The following is a 16,136-nucleotide window of genomic DNA, read 5'->3' as shown; positions in this document are numbered from 1 at the left end:
TCAAAAGTGGGGGGGTGGCTGAAGAGATGGCTCAGTGGCTAGGAGTACATACTGCTCTTGCAGAAGACATGAGTCCGGCTCTCAGCACCCAACTTGTGGCTCACAGATGCGTAGCTCCAGTTCAGGGCATCCTGCACTCTCTTCTGGCAGCCTGGGGCACCAGGCACACATGTTCTGCATAGATGTAGTGCATGTAAAATCCACAGAACAATGAAAATGAATAAACCTTTAAATAATAGTAATTCAAAATTCAGTATTTTATTGTGCTAAAATACAGAAGACCTAAAATTTGTCACCTTAACTAATTTCAAGCATACATTTCAGTGTGGCCATCTCCAAAATGCCTTTCATGTGTGAAATTAAAAAGATTCCCATTGAGTAATAACTCCCCATTCTCTGACAACTATCATCCCACTTTCTGGTTCTGTAATTTCATACACTCTTAGTACCTCACCTGAGTGAAGCCCCTTAGTTTTCTGTTCTTCATTACTAGGTCATTTTGCTTATGGTATCATCAAGACTTGTTCATGCTCTAGTAAGATTCTCTGCCTTTCTAAGGTTGGATAATATTCCACTGTATATAGAAAATGTTTGTGATCTAGGAGTAGGTTCTAGTTGGTCCTGGTATACAATCCTTTGGATAGCTTCTGGGTTGGGTCTTCGAGGATTTTGTTGATAATTCTTATATTGGATTCCATGAGGAATAGTGATCCGTAGCATTCTTGTGTTTATTTGGGTTCTGTATCCTCATAGCATGAATTAAGTAGCACTTTTCCCTCTTTAGTTTTGTAGAAATGTTTCTGGGGGATTGCTGTCATTTCTTTAGAGGTGACGTCTTCAGGAACCCATCATGTTTTTCTGCTTACCTGAAAAATGGAGAAAGAAAACTGTCTGATGGGCTATTGCAAGGATTAAGAGTTGCTATATGTGAACTATGTCCAGTAGGTACTTCTGAAATGATAGCCATAGAATGAAATGTCTTTTTGATATTCAGCTTTTAAAAGATACTTTAAAGATCTTTTTGTGTCTGTAGATGAGAAAATAGCATTGCTAGATACCCCCACAGGCTTTCGGCATCACCTTGCTAAAGATCTCTCCTCTTTTAGCAACTATGCTTGACTTTCCTAAGGTACAGCTGCAGAGTAAACAAGTCCCTACAAGCTATGGAAACTTCTAGAAAATGGTGTCCCACCCCTTCCTCTTGCCTAATAGATGGCTAAGTCTATCCTGTTTCTCCTAACAATCAGAACGTGAGGATGTGTCTCAGGAAATGATGTGACCACCTGCTGTGCTCCAGAATGTCTCTTATGTTCATAAACATGGGGCAAAGGCAAGGGCTTTTGTCCTTGCTGTGATGGATGTCTTGTCAATATATTTACACTTGGTATCACAGTAGAAGAAAGGAAGTTAACCTTGAGAACAAATAGAAACCTGGCTATAACTTTTAAATATCTTGTTATTACTTATTTTATTTCTATTTTAATTTTTTAATTTTTATTTTATTTTATTAATTACAGTTTATTCACTTTTATCCCAGCTGTAGTCCCCTCCCCCATTTCTTCCCAATCCCACCCTCCCTCCCTCTTCTTCTCCTATGCCCCTCCCCCAATCTAATGATAGGGTAGGGCCATCTGACCCTAGTCTATCAGGTCTCATCAGAACTGGCTTCTTTGCCTTCCTCTGTGGACTGGTAAGGCTGCTCCCCCCTCAGGTGGAGGTGAGCATAGAGCCAGCCCATGAGTTCACAGAAGAGGGAGAAAATAGTGAACAGAACAGGAGCCTATCACAGCGGGCCTCTGAAAGACTCTACCCAGAAGGGTATCAAAACATATGCTGAGATTCATAGCCAAACTTTTTGCAGAGTGTAGGGAATCTTATGAAAGAAGGGGGAGATGAAAGACCTGGAGGGAACAGGAGCTCCACAAGGAAAGCAACAGAACCAAAAAGTCTGGGCACAGGGGTCTTTTCTGAGACTGATACTCCAAACAAGGACCATACATGGAGATAACTTAGAACCCCTGCACGGAAGTAACCCATGGCAGCTCAGTGTCCAAGATGGTTCTCAAATAATACAAACAGGGACCATCTCTATTTTAATTTTTGTTTATTCATTTTATAAAATGTATTCCAAAGTATCTTCCAAGTTTTCTAATGTGTGGCATTTCAAACATATGTCTAACAATCTTCATATTCTATAAATTATTGGGTATTTTATAAGGATAAAATGCTTTAAATTTAGTAGCACTTATAACGAACTACATTCCACAGGAATATTCTAATGAACAACAGTTTAAAAGTGAATCTCCTGGTAGGGACCAGCCCCTCATGAAATCACAGGAGTTCCCTGCCTACATTTGTATTAAAAACGCGTTGTCCATTGAGGGAGTGTTTGGCAGACAGAGACAGAAATGTGAACTCACTTGTAGGCATTTTGTCTTTCTTTTTATTTACCTTTTCCTGATTGCCTTTCTAAATGTTCTGCTATACCCACACATACATGTCTATAGTTATATACATGTGTACGTTTTAGGCTAGGATCCACATATGGAGACAGCGTGCTTTTTCCTACCTGAGATTGGGTGGCCTCAATTTATAGTACACATAAGTATATTCATTTTCCTGAAAGTTTTGTGATTTAATTTTTCCTTAGAGCTAAATAGCACTCTATTTTGTATCTGTACTAGGTTTTCATTATTCATTCATCGGTAGATGATCAACTAGATTGTTTGTGTTTCCTAGCTGTAGTGAACGGAGCAGTGAGAAGCATGGCATACACACATCTCTGAAGTAGGATGTGGCATTCTTTGGGTGGATGAGCAGGAGTTAAGCACCTGGCTTGTACAGCAGTTCCATTTTCAATTTTTTGAGAAAGCCTCCAAATTGATTTTTGTGGCGGCTCTTCAGAAAGAGTGACTAGCCCATCTGTGTACATTTATGTTGCCCACGGGCACATTCCTAGCGGAAATACACGAAGAGGGGACGTTTTAGAGCAGCTAGTTCAGATAGAGTTAATATTGCCATATTAGTATCCAAATTCATCTCTCCCCCAGAGCAGTACCTGAGAGTCCTGGCTGCTCACCCTGAGAGCCAGCGAGTCTGTTTCATGACATCGTTCATTTCTGCAGATCCCCAGAATGGATTTTCTGTCACTTAAGTTCATTTTCTAGATAACCATTTCAGGTACCACCCGTTTCCTGAACCTGCCAGCCTTGCTGTTTTAGGGGGAATTGGGCTCTTCTGCGTGGTGTAAGTGTCCAACAGTGTGGTCCACTTGCTGGCTCGTATCTGTGAGTGAGGAGCTGTCTGAGTTGGTGACAAGCTCGTGGAGAGCAGCTCTCACTGAGCACAGTGGCAGTCATGGAGCAGGTGCTTAACAAATCCTTGTATTATTTTTCATTACAGGGGAAGTCCTCTAAAGCGTTTTACTTTTGTAAATAACTAACCCAGCAGTGAAATTCCAAAATTTACTGTACAAGAGAGACATAATTCTTTCCGATGTGACCTCTCTAATCATTTGCTGATTGTGTGTGTGTGTGTGTGTGTGTGTGTGTGTGTGTGTGTGTGTGGTAATGTGTTGCTCTGTACCCAGGCTGCCCTAGATTTCTGTGTGGTCAGCTGGCATGCAACTCACTCAGCCCAAAGGCTTCAGCTTGTCTCGCAATGGTTCTCAACATTCCTAATGCTGTGACATTTTAATACAGTTCCTCATGTTATGTGACTCCCAACCATAAAATTACTTGCTACTTCATAACTGTAATTTTGCTGCTGTTATAAATGGTAATATAAATATTTTAGGAGACAGAGATTTGTCAAAGAGGTCGCAATCCACAGGTTGAGAACCCCTTCCATGAGTGTCTACTGAGCTATGACTTTAAATTAAATTAAATTTGTGGTTTTGGTTCTGTTTGTCTAGGTCTCATAACTTACCCTCGGGCAGGGGCAGTCATATTTGGTGGGGGAAATGGGAATCTGTTTTCTGATTCATAAAGACTGTCCAGTTTTTGTCATTTATCAACTTTCATGGCATGGCTCAAAAATGCTGCTTCCTAGGGGAAGTGTGTGTGAAGTGACTGCTTTATAGACTAAGTAGCAAAGGAGGTGGGATTTTACCCTGTCAGGAAGTCTTAGCAGCTGTAGACCTTAATGTACATGAGGGAAAGGCCACCCACAGTGCCCCTGGTCTCCAGTCGGCTGGCCTTAATACCAAGGACTGGTGGGTCTGTCAACCTCATGCTCCATTTCAAGGGGGCGCTAGAGTGCACTTCGAAAGAGAAGCCTCTGCTAAGTGGAGCCGTCCAAGAAACTTAGAAACTTTTCCGCGAAATGGGCCAACCCACAGTGGGAAGAAGACACCGTTGCCCCCGCCTCTCACTCTCCAGCCAGCCACCGCTTTCCTGGTGTCCTGGTGCCACTTTGACTTCACCTCCCAAATTTTGCGAAGCCTTGCTTTGGTCCAGTCTTCACTTGAAACATGGAAATGTTCAGGGAAGGGACCCTATGAAACATAGTTCCCTGCAAGACCAAGGTGTGTCCTTAGAGCGCCCCAGCCCACTCTCATCAGAAAGGGCCTGGACAGAGAGGAGAGGAGGGGAGGGAGCTCCGTTGTCTCATACAGGCTTGTGGTCTGTGCTTAGTCTTTTTGCTATCAGTGAATATGGATAAAAACCTTCTGAGTAAGATTATGCAGGGATACGTGGCTAGAAAGATGTATGGCCTGGCCTTCCACCTACGGCTGCAAGAGCTCAAAACAAATACACCACTTCGCGTGAAGGAAGGCAAGACCTGATAATGATTTGACTTCCTGTTTGCTCGTTTGGATTAAGAAATAAAAATTAAATTTAAGAGTATAGACGTATGACTGTTGAACACTCCAGGCTGGTTTCTGCCTCTGTGGGCAGGCAGCTTTAGGGTGGCTGAGCAGTGAATCACAGGGACACTTGTTTGGATCAGAGACCTGCAGGCAGAGCCTGCCTAGCTGATGAATTGTCCAGTACAGAGCCTTGGTTTCCCTTCAGCTGTGCCCAGATTAGCCCGGCAGGGACGCCATGGACTGTGTGGAACTCACCCTGGGAGCTGGTAACAGTCCAGACTCAGCTGCCCCCATTTGTAGTCTTTAAAAGGTAGAGAGATCTTGAGATACAAAAGCTGTTCTCTGTCCTGGAGACACAGCAGCGGAGGCCGTTTTGGGGGTTGAGTCAACCATTGGTGGTCATCCTGATTTTATATTCTGCTCTAGGAGTTAACCCAATAAATGGCTTTCCAGATAATCACCTCACATGGACCCTCACAAAGGTCTTTTCCTTTGATGTTTTCTGATCCCATTTTGTCAAACTTTATTTTCTCTCCCTGCCTTATTGCCTTTCAAGCTAGCGAACACGTTTTTCTTCTTCTTTTTTTTTTTAATTATCATTTATTTCAATTTTTCAATTTGTATCTCAGCTGTGGTGCTCTTCCTTGTCTCTTCCCAGTGCCCCCCCTCCCTCCCTCTTCTCCCCCTCTGACCCTCTCAGAGTCCACTGATAGGTGAGGTCCTCCTCCTATTCTATTTGACCCTAATCTATCAGGTCTCATTAGGACTGGTTGCATTGTCTTCTTCTGTGGCCTGGGAAGGATGCACAGTCTCTCCCCAGCACAAACAGGGGGAGGTGATCAGACAGTTTCAAAGCAGAGGCTGAGACTCATAGCCAAACTTTGGGCAGAATGTAGGGAATCTTATGAAAGAAGGGGAAACTAGAAAGACCTGGAGGGGACAGGGGCTCCACAAGGAGAGCAACAAAGCCATAAAAACTGAGCCCGGGGGGCCCTGCAGAGACTGATACCACAACCAAAGACAATGCATGGAACAAACATATGTTTTAGTCACACTTTTTGGTTGGAAGGTCCTTAAGGTTAGACATGGCTAGCTTGTAAGATCTCTATTTATCTACCACATCTGCTAAATAATGTCTGAACTCTTCTCCTAAAGGGGGTGTTTGGGAAGTATTTTTAATTAATTTTCCTTTGCCATAAGGGAAGTAATTTATGTTATTTAAAATTATACACAAATTGCTGTATATATATATATATAAAAAAAAAAACTCCAGCTTACCCAGGCCTAAAATCCTTTCCCCTATTTCTGCTTCTGGAAAGCAGCATTTTAAAGACCGTTGACTGTTTCTTTGGTTTTTACATCCAGTCATGAATCAGTTGTCCTGCATTGAGCATGTTTCCTTTTCCCTTTTGCTGATTCCCATTTCAAAGATGAAAATTGCCTGTTCCTCACGTGCCTTGCCCTTTTCTGACTGTCCCTATGGTTTTCCTGGTATCTCTATGTCATAGTTTGTTAGATCCCAGTGGGTAGCAAGGGTTACAGTGCCCACATCTGCATTAGGCCTGTGCTGCCCGGATTCAGCTGTAGTGGTTCCTGATGGCCAGGAAGGCCTTCTTGAGACCTCTTTGCTCTCATATTTTGTTTGTTTGTTTGCATTGTATTCCTATTTTCTAGATTTTTTTCCTATACATTTTCTTGATTTCTACTTTACTTCAGCAGAACAAGAAGAAAAGAATTGAAACCTTGACGGTGTCATTTAGAAATGTCACTATTAGACCTTTTTATTTCATTGATAATTGAACGTACCCTTATAGGTTATTTTTTTCTGTAATGAATTTCAATTAATTGCTCCTTTTTTTTCCAATAAATGTCTCTTTTCTTATGTGGTGAGTAACTAATCTTTTTGTCTGAATTTGGGGTCCTCTAGCTTCCTCTGGTGGCCCTTATGTGGTCCTTAGTCCTTGTGCTTGGTTTTCAGTGAACATTTTATTATGGAGACATGTGAACATTTGGTCTTGCTTTCGTAGTCCAGGGGAGAGAATGATACTTGGGGTCTGTTTATTCACTAAGCAAGTGAACTGGGAAGAAGATGGTGGGAGAGTTGGGATGGGAAATAGTTTGAAGGAGAGGAGTCGAGTCTGTTTAGGGAAAAAAGGATTTAGGACTCTAGACTCACACAATTCGGTGCAGCAATTTAACAAAGATAACATTATAGGACTTTGAATGTCTTCTATTTGTCTTTCCTAGGCTCAATGTCAGTTTTTAAAAATAACTGTTTCAGAAAATCATTTTGAAGCAATTATGCTAATATTTGAGGTTGGTAGTTTAGCAATTGATATTTTTCAAGGAAACAGGCATTTTATCAATCCAAGGTTATTAAAAATGTAATGCACTCACAAATGAATATAAAAGACAGTCTCTTCAAACACATGGATGTATAAATGTTTTGATTGTTTGAAGAAATGACTTATTACTTCATTTTTTTCTCCTGAAGATGTAGAATATGTTCTTAAGTAATGAGTAAAACAGTAAGGCTCAATATAATTTAACAATATTCAAAAAGAATTTGAAAGTCAGCCACAGTATATCAGGTTGCTTAGCATCACTTATGAAAAAGGAGGTCTTTTTTTCCTTAATTCATTTACTTTACATCCTGATCACAGCTTCTCCTTCCTCCTCTTCTCCTGGTTCCTTCTTCTTCCCCCTCTTTCTTCTCATAAAAAGGGAGGCCTCCCATGGACATTGACCAGCCATGGTATATCAAGTTGTCGTGGGACTAGGTATATCTTCTTCTATTGAGGCTAGACAGGGCATCCCAGTTAGGAGAAAGGGATCCAAAGGCAGGCAACAGAGTCAGAGACAGCCCCTGCTTTAGTTGTTAGGGGACCCATATGAAAGCCAAGCTACACATCTGTTACATATGTGTAGGGCCTAAGTCCGTGCTATGCATGCTCTTTGGTTGGTGGGTCAACTGCTGTGAGCCCCTCTGGGTCCATGTTAGTTGATTTTGTAGATTTTTTTTTTGGTGTCCTGACCTCTCTGTCTCCTTCAATCGTCCCTCTCCCTGTTCCGCGCAATTTCCTGACCTTCGCCTGTTTGGTTATAGGTCCCTGCATCTGTTGACATCAGCTGTTGGGTGAAGCCTTTCAGAGGACAGTTATGCTAGTGTCCTGTCTGCAAACATAGCAGAATATCATTAGTACTGTCAGTGGTTGACTTTCCCTCATGGCATGGGTCTCAGTTTGGGCCAGTCATTGTTTGGCCATTTCCTTAATTTCTGCTCCATCTTTATCCCTGTACATCTTGTAGGCAGGGCATATTTTGGGTGGAAGGTTTTGTGGGTGGGTTGTTGTCCCCATCCCTTCATTGGAAGTCTTGCCTGGTTACAAGAGTTGACCATTTCAGGTTCCTTATCCGCATTGATTCCTGGAAGTTTTCCTTGTTCTAGGTTTCTGGCTCATTCCAGAGCTGCCTCAGAAAGTAGATCTTAATAAAACCAAAACAATCACAAATCAATAACCAATGTTCATAAAAGGCATTCATCATGGGCAAGGCAAGATTGCAGGGGTGTGACCGCCTCTTAGGGTGTTATTACTGTGGTTCTGTGGTGTCTGCTTCACTTCTTTCCTTCTGGTCATCCTGTACTTGTTTTCTGGTGTCCACATATTTTCCTTTTGCATATTTTGTTGCTGCTGCTTCTCCATGTCCTGCTGTCCAGTATCTTGTCCTATCATTGACATAGTACTCACCAGTTGCAACTGTCTAAACCATTATTCAGTGTGAGCACTGTGTGGCAGGAACCCTCTCCTCGATCTCAGCTGTGGCTGCCTGTAGGAAAGGCTGTGCAGGTCTACTCCAATGAATAGGTGGTTATGAAGCACATCAACTTCCTCAAATCTAGCATGTCTGATATGCTTTTCTGTAATAGCTTGAGGTGATTAAAAGGTGAATTTTGTGGGGGTTGTGTGTGTGTGTGTGTTTGTGTGTGTGTGATTACCAGCAGCTTTGTGTGTGATATTAATGCCACTTGCTGCTGCGTGCTATGTGGTTCAAAGCTCAGTGATGTTTTCCTAAGGGTGGTTTCCTTTGCAGTACCAACCCTGTCGGCCTTGTTTCTGTGGCTTACTGTAGTCTCCCATCCTGGCATTTGATATAAACACTCCACCGTAATTGCTCCTATAACAGACTCTGCCTCTTGTTCATCATAAACTTTGTGAATAGGAATAGCTTGTCTCACTTCCACGCTAGGCCTCGGAGGCCCAAAGTTTAAATAAAAGCCTATTTGAACTGTGGGTTTAGATCAACTATTAGTCCCCACATGTTAGAAGTACTTTTACTTTCAGCTGAGATTTTCTCAAGGGAAATCTCACTCACCTAGTGTAATGGACTCAGTCCTAGGTTAATGTGTAATCAACTCTGATAATGAATCTGGGACACCTAGAATCAGCCAAATTATAGTCTTCATAAAATGTTACTGAAATGACTTCCTCTACTAAAGCGAGGACTACTTCTTAGACACCTTCCTATATATATAAAAAAATGAAGAAGAGTTGAGAGAAAGTCTGAGAAACAAAATCAACCTCCAGCTGAGATGATTAAGAGACATATTTAGGTATTTTAATGAATATAGTACTTTATTCTTGGTTGAAAAATGACTTTGAAAATAGTTTTATTTAATTTGTAAACGAAACAAAGCCCAGACCCACGGGTTCACTATCCTTATTTTAATCCACAGACTCCTAGAGTTGAGATATGAAACAGGAATAAAACTTGGAGATCAGCACATAGTCCAGGTATTTCTAGAATGCTACCTATAGCCAGCCAGACCCCCAGAGTCGCCGAAAGGAGTACTGTGGGAGGAGGTGGAAAACCTGTCAAGACCCGTGTTTTGCCCTGCTGGGTAATTCTACTTGGATTCTAAGGGAAAGTCTAGAGTCGATGTATATTCGTTCAGTTGCCCAGGTATTGTCCGCAAGGACTGTGAGACAATGAAGGAGGAGAGTGGGTGTGTAGGCTGGTTGGAGGCTGGGTCCTCCAGCCTGCCCTGTTCCCATCAGTGCTGTTCTTTCTTCTAAAGGCTGTTCTTTCTGTGTCTCTAGCTTCCAGGGCTAAGCTCAGCATGATCAACACCATGTCGAAAATCCGAGGCCAAGAGAAGGGGCCAGGCTACCCCCAGGCGGAAGCACTGTTAGCAGAGGCCATGCTCAAGTTTGGCAGGGAGCTGGGTGATGATTGCAACTTTGGTAAATAGCCTTTGCCTTACTGATCCATGGAGGTTACAATGCTGGTTCAAAAAAATATATATATAAAATATAGAGACTTTTAGTCAGCTGTCTGCTATCTTCTATTCTAATTCTCAGTTGTAGGTGTTATACATTGGGGCTGAAATGTGATTTTAGTGTTGCTAGTATTTAAAGTGGTTTGTCTAAGGTCTTTTGTCCTTTTTCTGTAATTAGGACGCCAGCCTTGACAACAGTTTTGGCAGCGATGCCCAGATGCCCTGGCACTTTTCTGGGCATATCTGGCATTGAGCTGTTTATTAAGGCAGAGTGAGCAGTCACAGTCAGCATGATTTGCCACCCTGCCACCTGGGCTTTCTCTGATTAATCCACTGCTCATTTGTTAGTGGTCCCTGATTCTACTGCCTCAGGCAAAATATAATTTATTCCATTTCCCCTTTCCTCTGGCTCTCAGGACCCTAATTACCTTCTGCCTTTACCCCTATTGATATGAGAACTTTCTAGACCCTCATTCTCCATTTTTGGTATCTGCCTCTGCTAAAAGCACCGAGTGCTTTTAGTGCAAATGGCCTCATACTAAATGAGAATTAGTACTTATTACAGAGGACAGGGAGTCTTGCAAAATACTGTCCAGAGTAAAATTCCTGGTAAGGAGGAATAGTCCTCCTTGTGGAGGGCTGTGGAACCTGGTTCTCAGGATGGCCCATGGTAAAGTAAAAAGCTACTCTTGTCTTGAGAGCACTATGGGCTGCCCCCTTGCCTCTGCTGTCTTTATATCACAGCGGCCTGCCCACATTGTCATTGTCAGGCTGCTGTTGCAAAACCACCGCCTTTGTTCTTCAGGGGGTGAGGTCTTCATTTTCCCCTCTCAGGTCCTGCTCTCGGTGAGGTGGGAGAAGCCATGAGAGAGCTCTCCGAGGTGAAGGACTCTTTGGACATGGAAGTGAAGCAGAACTTCATCGACCCCCTTCAGAATCTCCACGACAAAGACCTGAGGGAGATTCAGGTCTGTGTGATCCGCCTTCTTAGACTTGTGCAGACCCACTCTCTGGACTGCCCTCGCCCAGCACAGTACTCACACAGGGCTGCACACAGGAAGGCCTTCCAGACCACCATCACCGCTGCGCCCTGCCGCCCCTGAGCATTGTGCTGATTCTTCTGTTTAACATCACTCTTAAACAGTCTTTACACCATATTTTCATCAGAAGGATGTCCCTTAATTTGAGGAGGGGTAGACGGTTTCTCTATGTAGCCCCGGCTGTCATGGATTTTGCTTTACAGACAAGGCTGGCCTTGAACTTGGCAGAGATATGCCGGCCTTTGCTTCTCTAGTGCTGGGATTAAAGGTGGTGTGAGACACCACCACCTATCCAGAAGGGATTTTCTTTATCCAGGAATTTGTACATTTCTTAAAATGAATGATGGCCTGGGCTGATGAGATCCCAAAATATTAGCTATGCTTTTTGTTAGCTTAAGTATGTAGCTGCGGTATCGCTCTTACACACATTTTTGTACTTCCGTGATTGTTTAGTGGATTGAGAAGAAACAATCCCCGCTTCCAAGAACAAAGAGAACAGCTGAGCTATCTCTGATAAGTTCAGCTGGCCTGGCCTCTGACTGGCTGTGAGGTCACAAGTTTCTTAAGCACACCCCCGCCAAAAGAAAGCACACCTAGTTTGGGTAAGAGCCTGAGTCGGGGGTAGGAGACGCAAGGAGAGGGGCAGGCTGTAGAGCATCACCCATCTGTTGATTTCCAGGTCCTATACTACTGGGACTGTTTTTATCTGCTTCCTCCCTTGTCCATACACAGCAAGGAATAAAGGAAAATCATTCTTTTCTCTTGCCTGTTAGTCATGGACTACTAGAGCTTTTAAGAAAGTAAACTAGTATTGATCTTTAGGGAAAAAAACAATAACAAAACAAAACCCTCCAAAACTCCTTAACCTCATCCCCAGAGAGGTTTGAACTTTACTGCACACAGGAAATGTGTCCAGCTTGGGGGGTGGGGAGGGGGGTGGGGAGGAAGGGTGTGAAATGAAGCTAGAGACAGGGGCAGAGGTCTTGGATGAAATCTCTTTCAAGGTCTCTTGCAGTTTGGATTTGTGACTGAGTTGTGTCCATGGAGAGGCTTAAAGCTAAATCATCTGGACCCTAAAAGCCACCTCTGTCAAATGGGCAAGTGTTGAGACAGAAATTCCTAGGCTCAATCCTGGATATTCTGATTCAGGCAATGAGGAATCTGTATTCTTTTTTCTTAATTTTTAGGTGATTCTGGTAAACTAAATTAGTCAATAAATTTTATTTCTTCTATGCTTCACAGAAAGGGCCTTTTCTCCCGAAATTCTACTCTCTTGAGGAAGATGACTTGTAGACTCTTGTATGTAGCCTTTCCTTGAGGAGGAAGGTGTGGGGATCCACAGCCCATTCCCTTCTTATCATTTGGAGGGAGAGGCATAATTTAACTTGGCTTTGGCCTGGACGTTTTAATCAAAAGGACACCAGTCTTTCAGTGATTTATTTCTCACTCTGAATTATCTGTAAAGGTATCCCTCCACAGTGAGCGATTAGAAGCATTTGCCTTATTGATGCATGTGTCTTTATTTCTCTGTTGACATGCAATTTCAAACACAGCCAGTCTCATTATGGAGGCTAAAAGGAACATAAGAGAAATGACGTACAAGCAGGCCTTTTCCATAATATGTTCTTTCAAAACATATTCCTGCTCTTGGGTTTTTCAGCATCACCTGAAAAAATTGGAAGGCCGACGCCTAGACTTTGATTATAAGAAGAAACGACAAGGCAAGATTCCAGATGAAGAGCTTCGTCAAGCTCTGGAGAAATTTGATGAATCTAAAGAAATCGCTGAGTCGAGCATGTTCAATCTCTTAGAGATGGATGTAAGCTATTTTTCTTTGGGTTTTCATGTAATTGTACCATCAAGTCATGGCACTGATGTGTTTAAAGACATGTCATGTAACATGCTACTATCTGGTTACAGTATGTGCTGAGAACACATAAATGGCCACTTCTTTCAAATATTTTGTCATAAAGTAGACATAGAAATGGTAAATTCTTTCTTTATCCTTCTAGTTGGATATAACCTGAACTTTTTAGTAATGTATTTTAAAGTATTGTCAATAGTGCAGAGATAGAGAATGCTTGTGATAACCCATCTATAAGCTCAGTATCTTGCAAACTATTTAAATATAGAGCATACTGATCTGCATTTAAGAATGACAACTAAAGTACTTTCAGAATTGAATATCCAAAATTAAAAAGATGGTCAATGTGTGGAAGTGAGGTTGATATTTTCATTGAATAAAAATGTATATAAACTAGAATAGATGATTATAGCATAGGCGCTACTACATTCAGGATCTGGTTTAGGTGGTTTAGAAGTTGTCCCTGTATCTCCAAGTAATAAATTATTACTCATGCCTTTGGACATTAAATTATGTTGACTTCTTTCAGCTCTAAAGCCATATGAGCAGTCCATTTTTCCTTATTGCACACATGTAGTGATCTGAAAAGCTAGATTTCCTGTCCTGGTTCATCTCTACCTTCGAACCTGTCGATTCAGCTGAGATGCTTGTAGGATTTTATGTACCCATCATTTGTATTAGTCAGAAATCTCCAGGGATATAAAACTACATGGTTGTAGATGCAATGTGCATAGCTGGAGATCAAGGTAGAAAGGGGGAATTGCTTATGAGGGAGATGACTGAGGCTCTTAAGTCCCTCTTATACCTCCTGAAAGCTGGAGAGCCAGCGAAGCTGGAAACATGGCTCAGGCTGATTCTAAAAGCCCAAGAATGAATGGTGGTAATGGGCTCTGTCGTGCTGTGACCAGAGGCTAGAAAACCAATCAGAGGCTGAGAACCACAAGTCTCAAGGATGGAGCACTGGAAATTCCAGTGTGTAAAGGCAAGAGGATCTGAATGTCCTGGTGTGTAAAGGCAAGAGAATCTTAATGTACAGCCCCAGGACAGAGGAGAACGACTCTTTTTCTTTTCTCATTTGCTTTATTTGGACTGTCAATGGACTAGGCAGTGTGTACCATGTTAGATATGTTCTCTGGTTCAAATGCAAATCTAGTCTGGATGCACCTCCTCAGACAGGCCCAAGGGTCATGCTTTGCTAGCTTTTTGAATATCCTTTACAGTAGCCATGTTGTCATCCAAAGTTAGCCGTCACATTATTAAAGCCGTCACAGCTTTCCTCCTGAGTGGCAGAGAAGGCATGTTAAACATGTGGAGTCCTCCCCATCCAACCACAGTGTGGATTTGTCTACAGATAACTTCTGTCCTTCTACGCGCTCAAGTGCAAAACTGTAGGAATTCTGAATCACTGTTGTGTCCTTGTACCCCGGGCCCTCCACCCATATCCTCAAACTCATAGGAAAGTGTTCATTGCCCTTCCTGACTTGAAGGCCACAGCTCAGCTAGGTCACAGCACTTTAAATCCCACTTGGATCAGGCTAAGAGGTCAACAGATTTATTCTATCCTGTGGTACCTGAAGTGAGAAATCAATTTTCCTCTTTTTCATTATTAGCACATAAAACGATGCTTAGATTTCATGTTGGCTGCTGCAGGCAGGAAGCAGAGTCCTGTAGTCACTGAATCTTTCTCCAATAGGACTTCAATGGAAGAATATGCATCCTAACCAGAAAGTCTAGCATTAAGCTTGACTGTTTAATGAAACCAATAAGACCTTTCCAAGGATGCTAACAACTGTTGCCTCTCCTTAGGGTGCTCATGCAGAGTTCTGAGCATGAAGATGCTCTCCTCTCCTTAATCAGCTTAGACCGTGTAGAACACTGTGTCTTATCGTGATGGGCAGCACAGTCATTAGCATCCCCAACAGCAGGGCTGCATGCTGTGTCCAGTTCCAGGACAGTGCCCTGGTAACTAGGCGTGGTCTCCCCATCCTTCCACAGATCGAGCAGGTGAGCCAGCTGTCTGCGCTTGTGCAAGCCCAGCTGGAGTACCACAAGCAGGCAGTGCAGATCCTGCAGCAAGTCACTGTCAGGCTGGAGGAGAGGTACGTTACGCTTCCCTGTGTTCCCCACCTGCTATAAAACGATGCGCAAAGAGACGGAAATAAAAGAAGCCATTTTGAGGTGAACTCCCGCCTGCCCACCTGCAGATCCCACACAGACACCTTGCAGGGTGACTGCTTGATCTTATTTTGCACTGTGCCTTGTTTTACTTTATCCTGAATCTGACCCTGTGTTGATGAGATTTTGACATAGAAATTGTATATTTGCCGCCTTAGATGGTACAGCAGAGTTCTGTTGATGACGGTGGCTGTGATGTGCCGAGCAGTATTCTGTGTGGCTGCCATGCACACTATCACTTTCAAAGAGCCTCGTGGACCTAACAGATGAGCAGTACTGTGAGGCTTAGGGGGGCGGGGGTAAAGGAAGGACCAAGGGTCTCACACAGTGATTGAGGCGGTGCATACGGTCAAGCACAACCTGTTTGGAAGCCTGTGTCTTTTCATTCTTGTCTGTCCACTCTCAGCGATGACTGCTTCCATGTGCCTGCTCGGTCTTCTCAAATCTGCCTCGCAGTGAGCTGTAGGAACGTTCTATGTGAGGCAGAGCTCTTTGAGATATAGCTTGAATGTCTATGTGCTGAGACCCTGAACTATAACACAGATGTGCCTTGACCAACATTAGACTGAATTATATCCTCATAAAGGCAATGGGTTAATACCCATCACCTACAGAACAACATAGCTTAGCACTGCGTGCTCTGTGCCGAGATCACATGTCGAAGTAGGATTTGTGGTACCTGGGCCTGTGGGAGTCCATTACACTACATATTGCTAACATAAGAAGATGACAAAATTTGGAGTGTGGTTTCTGTGTCACAGGAATCTGTTTTACATCATTATAATATCAAAAGAATATTGAAGTGAACCATTATAAGGCAGGGCCCTTATTAATTTTGCTTTATTTAGCCGGGTTACCTTATTATTAACCAGGCACCTTATTATTCTTGCTTTACTTAGCTAGATAAAGGAGGGTTGTTTTTTTTTGTTTTTGTTTTGTTTTGTTTTGTTTTTTGTTTTGGCTAAATAA

At 42.7% G+C, this 16,136-nt stretch overlaps 1 protein-coding gene across 1 annotated transcript in view; it reads left to right on the top strand.

The window, feature by feature from the left end:
• The window catches only part of Sh3gl2 (SH3 domain containing GRB2 like 2, endophilin A1), a 189,689-nt gene that overhangs the window by 168,816 nt on the left and 4,737 nt on the right, over nucleotides 1-16,136 (top strand). Inside the window, exons 4-7 of the mRNA XM_055629671.1 lie at nucleotides 9,910-10,053; nucleotides 10,923-11,056; nucleotides 12,789-12,947; nucleotides 14,988-15,091. Coding sequence (XP_055485646.1) covers nucleotides 9,910-10,053; nucleotides 10,923-11,056; nucleotides 12,789-12,947; nucleotides 14,988-15,091 — 541 coding nt within the window. The remainder of the gene's footprint in view (nucleotides 1-9,909; nucleotides 10,054-10,922; nucleotides 11,057-12,788; nucleotides 12,948-14,987; nucleotides 15,092-16,136) is intronic.

This window comes from Psammomys obesus, unplaced genomic scaffold, assembly GCF_907164565.1.
Source record: "Psammomys obesus unplaced genomic scaffold, mPsaObe1.curated_primary_1811, whole genome shotgun sequence".
Taxonomy (NCBI): Eukaryota; Metazoa; Chordata; class Mammalia; order Rodentia; family Muridae; genus Psammomys; species Psammomys obesus.
This window is presented reverse-complemented; position numbering and strand designations above follow the sequence as displayed.